The 13,843-nt window shown below is 40.1% G+C and overlaps 1 protein-coding gene across 7 annotated transcripts in view; it reads right to left on the reverse strand.

The window, feature by feature from the left end:
- The window catches only part of ZNF280C (zinc finger protein 280C), a 60,661-nt gene continuing 53,887 nt past the window's right edge, over positions 7,070 to 13,843 (reverse strand). For all 7 annotated transcript variants that reach the window (XM_003135372.4, XM_021079649.1, XM_021079648.1 and 4 more), the window contains 3 exons: positions 9,651 to 9,769; positions 8,834 to 8,870; positions 7,070 to 8,706 (listed from right to left, as the gene is read on the reverse strand). In XM_003135372.4, the coding sequence (XP_003135420.1) occupies positions 8,697 to 8,706; positions 8,834 to 8,870; positions 9,651 to 9,769 (166 nt within the window). In that variant the 3' untranslated portion in view covers positions 7,070 to 8,696. The remainder of the gene's footprint in view (positions 8,707 to 8,833; positions 8,871 to 9,650; positions 9,770 to 13,843) is intronic.

Here is a 13,843-nt window from a genome sequence, read left to right on the forward strand (position 1 = left end):
CCAGCCTAGGGGTCAAATCAGAGATGTAGCTGCCGGCCTACACCATAGCCACAGCAATGCCGGATCCTTAACCCACTGAGTGAGGCCAGGGATCGAACCCTTGTCCTCATGGATACTAGTCAGGTTTGTTAACCACTGAGCCACAACGGGAACTCCCATGCTTGATTCTGATGTGCCTCCAGGTCTCTCTTTAGCTCTTCTTCTTCTTTTCTCTCCCTCCCATAGGCTTCCCTGATAAACTCTAAAATTTGTGACTACCTTTCCTGAGCCAGGCCTTTAAAATTAGTGATCTAGGTAACCATGGAATCCAGTCGGATGAGGCGGATCTTTTCCTAGGATAAATGATACCATACCAGTCATACCAAATGTCCTTGAGCTGTTTGTCTGAGACTAGCAGGCAAGAGTCAGGTGAAGAACTAATGTGGAGCATAAACAGCTCTAATGGTTGAGAATCACTCTGGACCCCGACACTGAGAAGTCAATGGAGATTGTATATCTGTTGTGCGCCCTCTGCTGGTAAAATTAGTGAAGGCTGGAAAGTGTTTACCAGTAATTTTTCTGATGAATACTGACTATATCCTGGGATGGAAGTCCATACAGAAGGAGCTAAACCTGGTCTCATTCTGGGCACTTAGACACTTGGAATTAGAAAGACTACTAATTAAAAAAGCCTTTATTGAGGTATACTTGATATATAAAAAACAATATATTTACTTTATACAATTTGATGAATTTGGACCTATACACACACCCCGTGAAACCATCATCATAATCAAGGTAATAAACATATCCAGTACCTCCACGTTTCTTTGTGCCCCCTTTTTGTGGCAAGAACTCTTAAAGTTTGTTAAGAGGGTAGATCTCATATTAAGGGTTACTCTTATAAGTAAGCTACTTTCACTAAATCACTGGGGCATAACTTTCCTAAAGGAAACCTGTGATCCCTGGTGAGAACTACAAGTCTGGCAGCAGGGAGTGTGGGAGGAGATACTGAGACCCACCTCACCTGTCCAGGGAGACAGATTTTGAAGCTGGGTAGATAAGTAACCCTGGGAACCTTATGAGAGGCTCCTGGGGGGCACAGGGAGAGTCCCCTAAGCCATGATACTGTTGAAATAAGACAGAAATGGACTTCATGACCTGAGCAGACTCTGTAGTTGGTATTTAATCTCTTCTCCAGCAATAAAGCAACTATTATGATTGGTTGCGTTTAAAGTACTGGAGGAAGCGTCAGGTAAAAACACAGATAAGAAACCTGGCATGGAATGCCTGTTGTGGCTCAGCCGGTTAAGGACCAGATGTTGTCTCTATAAGGATGTGGGTTCGATCCCTGGCCTCGCTCAGTGGGTTAAGGATCCAGTGTTGCTGTGAGCTGTGGTGTAGGTCAGATGCGGCTCAGATCTGGTGTTGCTGTGGCTGTGGCATAGGCCGGCAGGTACAGCTCCGATTGGACCCCTAGCCTGGCAATCTCCATATGCTACAGGTGTGGCCCTAAAAAGACAACCAAAAAAAAAAAAAAAAAAGAAACAAAGAAGGAAATTAAAAAAAGAAGCCTGGCTTATTTGACCCCTTACCCAGCAATCCCAGGTGGAAACCCTGATGCTCCAGATAAAGGGGAAGCACCCAGGTATTGTGGTCCTGCCTATCCTCCCAGGGAGATCCTTAGATGGGAAGGATGATATCAGATCTAGCCTAATTCTCAGCCTCTTTACCTCCAACTCAAATAGTGACAATTATTAATGGCAGCTAACCTTTATTCCTTACTCTGCTAAGTGCTCAGTTATGCGCTTAACAGGGACTATTATGCTTATCTTCACAGTGACCTCTGAGGCGCAGAATGATCAAAGCAGCTTGCCCAGAGTCACATTGATGCCCAGGGTCAGAGCAGGGGTTAACCCAGGGCTGTCTAACCACAGAGCCAGCATCACAATGTTCACTTCTCTTGTAGCTCTATGTCTTTCAAGCCTGAAAGGAAGATGGGCTCCTGGGTCTGAGACCAAGGGCTCCGCTCCTGCTGCATTCGGGACTAAACAGTAGATTAGTTGGAAGTTGATCCTAGATGCCAGGGCTTGATCTGTGAAATCACTCTTAGCTCAGGGTAGGCCCAGAACCTGGGGGTAGGGACTGAGTAGGTACCTGGGGATCAAACTGTCCTCCTAGGAGGAGAGGGCAGGGCAGGGGGATAGAAAGTCTAGGAACGGGCTGGCTCTAACAGTTGGAACTTAAAAAAAGAGATGCTTTAGAACTTCTTGCACCATTTGAGAGATGGGAAGAAATGACCTTTAATAACCTTTCCTGGTCTCCATTCTTATGAACAGCAACAAGAATAGTGTGATTGGGACTATCTTTTTTTGGTGACCGTATGCATTTTTTTTTTTTTTTTTTTTTTTTTTTTTTTTTTTTTGCTTTTGTCCTTTAGGGCTGCACCGGCGGCATATGGAAGTTCCCAGGCCAGGGGTCCAATCAGAGCTATAGCCACAGGCCCATGCCTGAGCCACAGCAATGCTAGATCCGAGCCACGTCTGCGACCTACACCACAGCTCATGGCAACACCAGATCCTTAACCCACTGAGCAAGGCCAGGGATGGAACCCGCAACCTCATGGTTCCTAGTCGGATTCGTTTCTGCTGCACCACAACGGGAACTCTCTGACATAAGCCAGCTATGAAGATAACAACATTTTAGGCTTTGGATAAGGGTTGCTTCCTTGTCTGCAGATCGGAAATCGGTTTTGAAATTGTGCAGATCTTCCATAAGAAAACGTTCAGATTTGTCCAAAGGGAAGATGGTGCTTCCATAATATAAACGAGTCAGTACTTCCTGATACCACTTTATCTTCAGAATGACAAGTGACCTCAGTTTTCCCCTTTGTAAAAATGGGGTTGAAAACCATCTTTACAGGATTTTTTTGAAGATTTAAACAAGGTCACATATGTGAAATACTGTTTATGGATAAACGTTTGTATATTATACTTTATTCAGTTCTCCTAATATAAGGGGCATTAGGAAGAAACAAGAATGGAAGACTCTTCAGATCATTCAGTTTTAAAATTAAAGCAACATTGAATATATTCTTCTTTTTAATTATTTAGTACTGAGGTCATCTGACCACAAAGCCACTTGAAAGTCACTAAGAAAACTAAATCAGGAGTTCCCGTCATGGTGCAATGGAAACGAATCCGACTAGGAACCATGAGGTTGAGGGTTCGATCACTGGCCTTGCTCAGTGGGTTAAGAATCTGGTGTTGACATAAGCTGTGGTGTAGGTCGCAGACATGGCTCAGATCTGGTGCTGCTGTGGCTGTGGTGTAGGCCGGCAGCTGTAGCTCCGATTGGACCCCTGGCCTGGGAAACTCCATATGTCTTGGATGCGGCCCTAAAAAGCAAACAAAACAAAACAAAAAAACAAACAAAAAGAAAAAAACCTAAATCAACCTTAAAAAAATCACTTCAATCTGTGGACTGTAGGACATTTGAGTCAATGGATAGACAACTGGTTAAATAGCCTAGTTTTCTAGGCTTGAGATATTGACTGGTTTATCCACGGATTCTTATGCTCCGAGGCTCTGGAGATTTCCTAGATAGAAAACACCCCATGCTATTCTCAATATTTAGCAGGAAAAAGAAACTTGTACAACTTCAAACATTCCTTCTATGTTATAATTAATCTATTCCGGTAGATATACTGGAGAAAATGGAGGAAGGAAAGAAGGAGATAAGGGCAAACAGATTGAATGAAAATATCCCTAACTTCTGAGAAAAGCAGGTACTTTTAATCTTTCAAAGTCCTACTAAAGGAAAGGCTACTTTACTGCTGGAATTTATGATTACACTTTTTCGTAAAGTTACTAGTATTAGATAAATAGCTGAGATTTCCGGAAACGAATTCTGGGTAATCATCATTAAAACATTTCCTGTAAAGATAGGATTCTTTCAGCACAGAAGGAATGTTTTCCTCCAAAGCAGATTGGATTCTGCACTCATTTTTAATAAGGCACGGTCTTTTCATCGTCTTGACAGGAAAAGTGAGAACTACCCTCATTTCCGACATTGGAGAATTATGCCCCATGTAATTGAAGTATGGTGATAAGATGTCATCTGCCTCGCAGTTTAGAGGAAGGTACTGCAAGACCTGGGAACTCTAAGGCAAAGTTACAGATGACCCCAGTGCTGATAGACTGCCTCTAAAGCTGTCAATGAGAAGATTGCAGTGATGTGTAGTTCCCAGGGTCTCCTTCCAGCAGTAGGAATAGTAGAAATAGCAATGAGAGCATTCGCAGCAGGAGCAGCAGCAGGAAGGCACTAACATGAGTGGCACTAGGGTAAGCAGCATCTTTTCCCCTTTTCTGTTCTTTTTGGGCCGCATCTGCAGCATATGGAAGTTCCCGGGCCTGGAGTTGAATTGGATCAACAGTAGCTGTCGCTTGTGGCAACTCCAGATTTTTAACTCATTGATCGAGGCCAGGGATGGGACCCATATCCTCACAGAGACAACGTCAGGTCCTTAACCTGCTGAGCCAAAAATGGAACTCCCAAGCAATTTACTTGTCTTTTGTCCTTTTAGGGCTGCACCAGTGGCATATGGAGGTTCCCAGGCTAGGGCTTGAATCGCAGCTGTTGCTGCCAGCCTACATACACCAGAGCTACAGCAATGCAGGATCCGAGCCACATCTGTGACCTACACCACAGCTCATGGCAATGCCGGATCCTTAACCCACTGAGTGAGGCCAGGGATCAAACCTGCATCCTGATTTTTTGAGGAATTGCCAAACTGTTTTCCACAGTGGTTGAACCATTTTGCATTACCATCAGCAACGTATGAGGATTCCAGTTTCTCTTTTAGGGCTTTTGCCTTTGCTGTTGTCTCTCTGAAATGCTCTTCTGATAGATGCCCGAATGGCTCACTTCCTCACCTCCAGATATTTTGCTCAACTGTCATCCTCTCATGGAGGCTTATTCAGATCAGCAAATTTAAAATTGCAACCTCCCAACCACCAAACTATACTCACTATCCTCCTTTCCTACTTAATTCTTCTCCAAAGTATTGATCATCACCTATGTTACTATGTAGCTTTCTTACTTTCTATTGTCTGTCTTCCACCACTGAAAAGTAAACTCTACAAGGGCAGAGATTTCAGTCTGTTTCACCAGCACCTCAAATAGTGTCCAGCACATAGTAAGTGCTCAATAAATATTTGCTAAACAAGTAAGTGAGGCCCAAAGAGGTGTTTTGACAAAGCTTGGCAAAATAGAGCAAGAAACTAAGTCTTTGTGGTTCAGAGGTTATTTTTCTAACAATGGTGATAGATTGAAACTGAGCCAATCACACCTTTTATTCAGCTGTAACCAAAAAGCAGTCATGTGTGAGATGGCTATTTCTGAATCAGGTGAAAAAATTATTTAGAACAGCCTGAAAGTAAAGGGGTCAGACTGTCAGGCTAAAACTCACTGGCACCAATAAAAACTCAACTAACTGCCTACAATAAGCAAACTTAGTACTAAGATGTTTTTATTTAAATCAAGTAAAAAAATGATGCTATAGGACATAGAACTTTAAGAGCATCATACTTTAAGAAAATGAACCTAATATAACTGTAAGAAATAGAACCCTATGGAAAAACAAAAATGTGCACCTCTGTCAAAAATACTGATTTAGTAAGCATGTGGTCTATCATATTTGTGAACTATGACAGAGGCAGAGAAAATATCTGCATATAAAAAAAGAACCCATGTTGAAACCACAAAGAAGTTATTCTGGGCAAAAGTTTAAAACTTGGTGTAATTAATGCTGATGAATCGTTTACTTGAGAATTGTTGCAAATGATAAATTTTATGTTATATTTTTTACTACAATTTTGAAAAGTAAAACAAATGGGTAGAAAGATGGTGAATGAAAAACATCTTAGAGACAGATAATGTTAATAAAGACTAGAATATTGCAGAAGTCCACTAGCAAGAAACGAGCAACTTTTGGAAATTTTGGAAAATCACTTACAGCAGAAATCAGTCTGGAAAATTAAAACTAATAAACTCAACTCTTTTATTGAGTTACAAGGAGTAGACTACATAACAAGTGGTCATTGAAACTGGCTTTCAATGTTTCTGCTATAGGCTGAAAGTTTGTGTCTCCCTCCCCCCACCTAAATTCATACTTCTGAAACCCAGTCCCCAATGTGATGGGGTGGGGCCTTATTAGGTGATTAGGTCAGGAGGGTGGAGTCCTCATGAATGAGATTAATGCCATTGTAAAGCAGATCCCAGATAACTCTCTTGCCCTTTTCACCATGTGAGGACACACAAGAAGATGACTGTCTATGAGCCAGGAAGCTGGTCTTCAATAAATACCAAATCTGCCAGTACCTTGATGATGGACTTCCCACCTCCAGAACAATAAGAAATCAATTTCTATTGTCTATAAGCCACTCAGTCTGTGGATGAGTTATAAGCCACTCAGCCCAAATAGGACTAATTTCAAAGTACAATTCAAGAAGTTCTAATGTTAAGAGGGAAAAAAAAAAGTACTCATGGTTGAGTCAAACAACTTCTGAGCCTACCCACCTTCATGGTTATTAAGATTACAAAGGGAGCCTTTAAAGTTTTAAAAATTAGTAAAGTATAAATAATGAGCTTTCAACTGTGCTGAAAGGAAAACTGCAAGATAGATTCAATAGACAGAGCTCTCAGTCTATAGGCCAAGTAATCAGGCTTCTATGTAAGAAGCAAAGCAATGCTCCTAGTTGTACGACAAAATCTACAGCCTACCTTTTTTTTTTTTTTTTGTCGTTTTAGGGCTGTACCCATGGCATATGGAGGTTCCCAGGCTAGGGGTCCAGTCGGAGCTACAGCTGCCGGCCTACACCACAGCCACAGGCAACACCAGATCCGAGCCACGTCTGTGACTTATACCACAGCTCACGGCAATGCCAGATCCTTAACCCACTTAGCGAGGCCAGGGATCAAACCAGCATCCTCATGGATACTCGGATTCGTTTCTGCTGAGCCATGACAGGAACTTCCCCAAATCTATGGCTTTTATTCAAAATTATTTATGAGAAAATAATCCCTGAGGCACTTTCACAATACAAATTTTATTAAAAAAATAAGTAATAACATCAAAACTGTTCAGCAAATCTATATTCAATGTAACCAAAATAAACAAACACAAAATTAAAAAAAATATACATCTATATATATATGGGCAAGAAACAAGTGCATTTTTTGGTCCCAATATTTTCTGAATATATTATCTTTATCCAAAGGAATTACATTAATGGCTAAGAAGATATAATGTAGATGTACAGAAATGTAACTTTAAAACTTGTTGTAAGGTCTGTAGGAAGTGTTTTTTGCCAATTCTTTATGTGTTTGAACACACAATCACTAAGATAATGTTAATGACAGTCCCAAGATGGACAGAGGATATAATAATGTCTAGTGATCAGAACAATTACCAAATTAAGAAGCTACCCATAAGTAGCTACATGAAATCTGTAGAGAATTCTAAGGAATTTTTTGGAGTTATTAATGAAACAAAACAAACACAAAACAGGTCTTAAAGGAAAGAAATAAAAGAGGACATAACAAAACGGACATTAATAAATTTGGTGAAGACAACATAAAACCAAGATAACAAAATTAAATTAGACTTAAAAAAATTAAAAAATTGAATATTAGTATTGCTGAAAACTCCTAGGGTTTAATACTGGAAAAAACTTTAAATGACAGTAAAAATAACTAATTTTGGAACTGTAATTTAGAAATTTGTTTTCCAAGAACATGAAAGTAACCTTGGTTCCCTACATAACCACTTTTTATACTCCTTGGACTGCATGCATGCTAGAGGAAGATTAAAGGGCAGCAGCCAAAATGATTAAACTTCAACTTGGATGTTGAAGCATTGATTTGATGGGCTTTTCTTGGTCAGAATGGACCCATAAGCTTACGATCAAGAACCAAAGCCCCCAGTGGGAAGTTGTGCTCAATTTGGTGGGCCTTGAGGTCATCTCTGGCCAAATTTGCATCAGTCTTATGGGAGGCCAGTCATGAAGGAAGGGACTCTCCCCAAGATCTGATTTCTTAAGGCCACAACCTAGAGGAGGTCTCACAGTCAAATAATTCACATTCCTTGGAAAGAGAGAACAGGCATCAGTTGTGTCCATCGAAGGGGGACACTGACCAGGAGTACCCTGGACATTTTTTGAAATTTCTGTGTTGCTTCTGCATCTGAAAAATATGAAAAATAGAACAATGACAGACAAAGAATGAGGAAGAAGACAGCTATCTGACCTAAAAATGTAAGACTTATAAGAAATTAACTAAGAAACCAGACAAAACAGACAAAAAAAGATGAAGAGTCACATCGTTTGGAATGCAATATTCTGAAGGCAAGTATAGCAGAGAAAAACACAATTATTTTAAGCAAAGCAAGAAAAGACCACAGCAATAAAAGTTATTTTTGAAGAGAGCCAACTGGAGAAAAAAGCATATGTTAAGATATGTTAACCTGACACAAAGATAAGGTGGAATAAGAATCTAGTGCCATCTGAAAGCTGAAAAGAGCTGAATAATGAGAGCTAGTGTCATGAACTTGGCTGTTTAACCGCTTTGTGTAAGAAAACACTTCAGAACTTTGAACTTAGGAAATCCCAACTTGTCTTGCACCAGGTTGCACGAGCTCCATAGAGCAGGAATCTATTTCAACAAGCGCTTTAAAAACAAAAACAAAAACAAAATACTTTAATATTTTTTCATTTCTATAAATGATACATTTAAAAAATGCAACAGTGCTAAAATCCATCAAAGAAAAATGCACTGAATGAAAATTAAAACTTACTCAGAAGTGGATTCAGAAGCTGAGGTACTTTCGGGAACTGAAATCAGAAGAGTTTTACATTTAGAATAGAATATATGAGGAGTGAAGGGAGTTCCCATTATGGCTCAACGGGTTATGAACCCAACTAATATCCATGAGGATGCGGGTTTGATCCCTGGTCTTGCTCAGTGGGTTAAGGATCCGGTGTTGCTGTGAGCTGTGGTGTCGGTCACAGACGCAGCTCAGATCCCGCTTTGCTATGGCTGTGGTGTAGGCCGGCAGGTGTAGCTTTGATTCAGCCTCTAGCCTGGGACCTTCCATATGGTGCAGGTGCGGCCCTTAAAAAAAAAAAAAAGAGTATATGAAGAATGAAAAGGGGAGGGAGAGAGGAAGGGGATAAATCCAGAGTTTGGAATTAGAATATACAAGTTACTAAAAAAAAAAAAAGAGTAAGTGGCAGAAAAATGCAGCAGGACACACACTGGCTAAGTTCATTAAACAAGTTATCTTATTTAAAAAAAGATACAAATTACTATATACAAAATAGATATAAGACAAGGTCCTACTGTATAGCACAGGGAACTAAATTCAATATCTTATAATAAACTATAATGGAAAAGAATCTGAAAGAGAATATATGTATAAAGAATCACTTTGCTGTACGCCAGAAACTAACACAATATTGTAAATCAACTATACTGCAATAAAATTTTTTTTTTTACAAAAGAATACATGAGAAATGAGACTGTCAATTTAATACAGAAGAGCCCATATTGTGGGCTGATCAAAAAATACTAGAATATCAGAAACCCAAAATATCACAATTATAGTTACATACCATTTTCTATTATAACTTGGCAAGTATGAGTTTTACGTTGACTTAAGTGTTTAGCCATACGATCTAAACCAGAAGAATCAGTTAGGAAATCACATTTAAGGCACACTAGAGTGATGCCCCTATGAAAAAAGACAGAAAGAAAAGGTTTTTATCTTTCATAACAATACATATACAAGTTGAATCATTGTTTTTCCATGTAATAACTTGTTTTTTATGTGTTACGGTCATCATTTCCCAATTTTGCTATATAAGCCAAATATATATGAAATGGTATAACCATGTCTCTAGAAAATGGCATAGCCATGTCTAAATTATGCTAACATTTAGTGCTCGATAAACTCTTTCCTTTCATGCCGATTTCTAAAAGACCTGAGTGAAGAGAACTAAAGCCCAGTGGTGGCTCCACTAATGATTTGCATAATGTATGCAGGACACAATCTTTCTGTGTCTTTGCTCATCTGCAAAACAAGGCTACAATATTCATTCATTCAATGCACATCTGCTGTGAACCTTTTTACATACTCTCTATTACTAGGTGTTATGGATACAAGAGAGAACAAAAATGAGTACACTCAGTGAAGCCTACAATCTAATATTGTACTTAAGTGATAAAATCAGAGAAGAAATGAGACAGTTTTAAAAATAGATCATGTAAAAAATAATAAATAAGACAATGTAATTATTATCAGTGTAAACAAAAGATAATAAAGTATAAATGTACTTTTGCAGTTTATTTCATTTATTTATTTTTGGTCACATCTGCAGCAAGCAGACGTCCCCAGGCCAGATATCTGACCCAAGTGACAGCAGTGACAATGCCAAATCCTTAACTGCTGGGCACCAGGGAACTCTTTGTAGTTCATTTTAAATATAAATAATTTTTTTTCTGGTTTTTTTGTCTTTTCTTGGGCCGCTCTCGCAGCATATGGAGGTTCCTAGGCTAGGGGTCTAATTGGAGCTGTAGTCGCCTGCCTACGCCAGAGCCACAGCAACGCGGGATCTGAGCCGAATCTGCAACCTACACCACAGCTCACGGCAACGCCGGATCCTCAACCCACTGAGCAAGGCCAGGGATCGAACCCGCAACCTCATGGTTCCTAGTCAGATTTGTTAACCACTGCGCCACGAAGGGAACTCCTAAATATAAATAATTTAATTATTTCACTTACATAGGAATAAAAACCTTAACTGACTTCTCCTCTGCAGCTCTACTCCTAACAGCCTGTTGTGTATTTATAGCCAGCTGTCACACTGGCATGTCAAAAATAGTCTTCATAACTAAAGTCATGTGGATGAAAAAGCACTCCTCCTGACTGGTCTCCCTTATGCCATGTCCCTAACGCAAAGGCTCAAAATTTTCTTCTTTTCTCCCCTAAAACAGTTAATATTTCAACATTTTTATAGTATTAAATATTTTTTTGTCTTTTTAGGGCCGCACTTGCGGCATATAAAGGTTCCCTGGATAGGGGTCAAATCGGAGCTGAAGCTGCTGGCCTACACCACAGCCACAGCAACGCCCAGATCCGAGCCGGGTCTGCGACCTACACCAGAGCTCACCTCAATGGTAGATCCTTACCTCACTGAGTGGGGCCAGGGATTGAACCCACATCCTCATGGATATTAGCTGGGTTCGTTACTGCTGAAGGACAATGGGAACTCCTTTTCCTTTCTGACTTTTATTTATTTATTTAATTTTTATTTATTTATTTATTTATTTATTTATTTATTTATTTGTCTTTTTGCTATTTCTTGGGCCGCTCCCGCGGCATATGGCGGTTCCCAGGCTAGGGGTTGAATTGGAGCAGTAGCCACCGGCCTACGCCAGGGCCACAGCAACGCGGGATCCGAGCCGCGTCTGCAACCTACACCACAGCTCACGGCAACGCCGGATCGTTAACCCACTGAGCAAGGGCAGGGATAGAACCCGCAACCTCATGGTTCCTAGTCGGATTCGTTAACCACTGTGCCACGACGGGAACTCCCCTTTCTGACTTTTAATTCGTGCTATTTCTCTCAACTGAAATGGCCCTGTGGCTCTTTTTATCAGTAGAAACATTTCTTTTTTTGAAATCACTAACTCTCACTGCACCTATTACAAACCTCTTTGTATAAATTCTTGTAGTTATTTATGTTCACACTTTAGCATAAATTGTACATTCCTTGAAGGTTGGTGCCAAGCCTTCCTCGTCACTGTCATCTTTACAGGACCTGCTACATTGTGTTATACTTGATGGATGTACAGTAAATAAAGAATGAACACTGCATTTTAACAAAATATTAATTACAAAATTTATTATTCTATAAAATTATAAATACGCTAACGCATACACAGAAAATAACCAATTTTCTATGAGAAAAAAAATCTCAGATGTTTAGAGTCATATAGTTATTTTATTTTGTATTTTTATTTTTGTCTTTTTTTGTCTTTTTAGGGCCACACCGTGGCATATGGAGGTTCCCAGGCTAGGGGTCGAATCGGAGCTGTAGCTGCCAGCCTACACCACAGCCTCAGCAATGCCAGATCCGAGCCGCATCTGCGACCTACACCACAGCTCACGGCAACACCAGATCCTTAACCCACTGAGTGAGGCCAGGGATCGAACTGCAACCTCGTGGTTCCTAGTCGGATTGGTTTCTGCTGTGCCACGATGGGAACTCCAAAAGTGATACAATTATTTTAAGAACCAAACACAGAACTGAATTTGACAACACTGACATAAAAAGTAGTCTCATCTTTAGAACTAATAAACTCTTTTCATTCTTATAAAAATTTTCAGTAAAGGTAACACCTAATATAGTTTTATTAGAATCTTCTAATTCCTTGAATTTAGTAATATTTTAAAAATAACACTAATATATTTTTAAAATGGAATCTACTTTCCTCTGCCTATGAGCTATTGGTCTGTCATCCACATATTCCACATGCTATTTTCAACATTAATTTACTCAACAAATGTTTGCGGAATGCCTTCTGTGTGTCAGGCACTATTCAATGCCCAGCAAATGTCTGGCATAGACAAATATCTGAACCATACACATTCTAGTAAGATAACATAGACAATAAACAAGAGGATGAAATATACAATATATTGGACAGTAAAAAGCTGCTATGAAGTACAAACAAAGCAAGAAAGGAAGATAAAAAATGCTAGGTGTGGGGTTCAGTGCAAAGGATACTATTTTAAGGAGTTCCCGTTGTGGCGCAGTGGTTAACAAATCTGACTAGGAACCATAAGGTTGCAGGTTCGATCCCTGGCCTTGCTCAGTGGGTTGAGGATCCGGCGTTGCCATGAGCTGTGGTGTAGGTTGCAGATTTGGCTCGGATCTGGCGTTGCTGTGGCTCTGGCATAGGCGAGCGGCTGTAGCTCTGATTAGATCCCTAGCCTGGGAACCTCCATACGGCACAGGAGTGACCCAAGAAAAGGCAAAAAGACAAAAAAAAAAAAAAAAAAAAAAAAAAAAAAAGGATACTATTTTAAATGGAGCAGTCAAGGAAAGCCTCACTCACTGGAGTAGAGGCCTAAAGGAGGTGAGAGAGCTAGCTAGTCATGAGGATATCTGGGGAAGAGTGAATGAGGCAGAAGGGATAATAAACACAAAAATCCCAAGACAGAGCATCACCTCTTCTACTTTTCACTGACCCAAGCATGAAAACAAGTATTGGCTAAATTTAAGTCTATGTCTTGGTTTGGTGCTACAAAGATCTTGACACTGGTATTTCAAATAGCAATGACAGCAGGAACAAAATAATTAAACAAAAGAAGATGGAGTCAGAAGGAATCAGAAGAGTGTGAGGAAGGAATTCCTGTCGTGGCTCAGTGGTTAATGAATCCGACTAGGAACCATGAGGTTGTGGGTTCGATCTCTGGCCTTGCTCAGTGGGTTGGGGATCTGGTGTTGCTGTGGCTGTGGCGTAGGCCAGCGGTTACAGCTCCGACTGGACCCCTGGCCTGGGAACCTCCATATGCCGCAGGAGTGGCCCTAGAAAAGGCAAAAAGACGACAAAAAAAAAAAAAAAAAAGCGTGAGGAAAAAAAAGTTGCTTAGTGGATTCTATGCTAAGTGTGTGTGGTATAACCAAAATTCATTAGCAATGCCTTTGGAACGGTAAAGTTACCCATTTTTTTTAAAAAAAATTAAAAACCTAAGAATTGCGAGGGCACCAAAGTAGTGTTAGTCACTTTACTAGGTATC

The sequence above is a fragment of the Sus scrofa genome, chromosome X (genome assembly GCF_000003025.6).
Source record: "Sus scrofa isolate TJ Tabasco breed Duroc chromosome X, Sscrofa11.1, whole genome shotgun sequence".
In the NCBI taxonomy this organism is placed as follows: Eukaryota; Metazoa; Chordata; class Mammalia; order Artiodactyla; family Suidae; genus Sus; species Sus scrofa.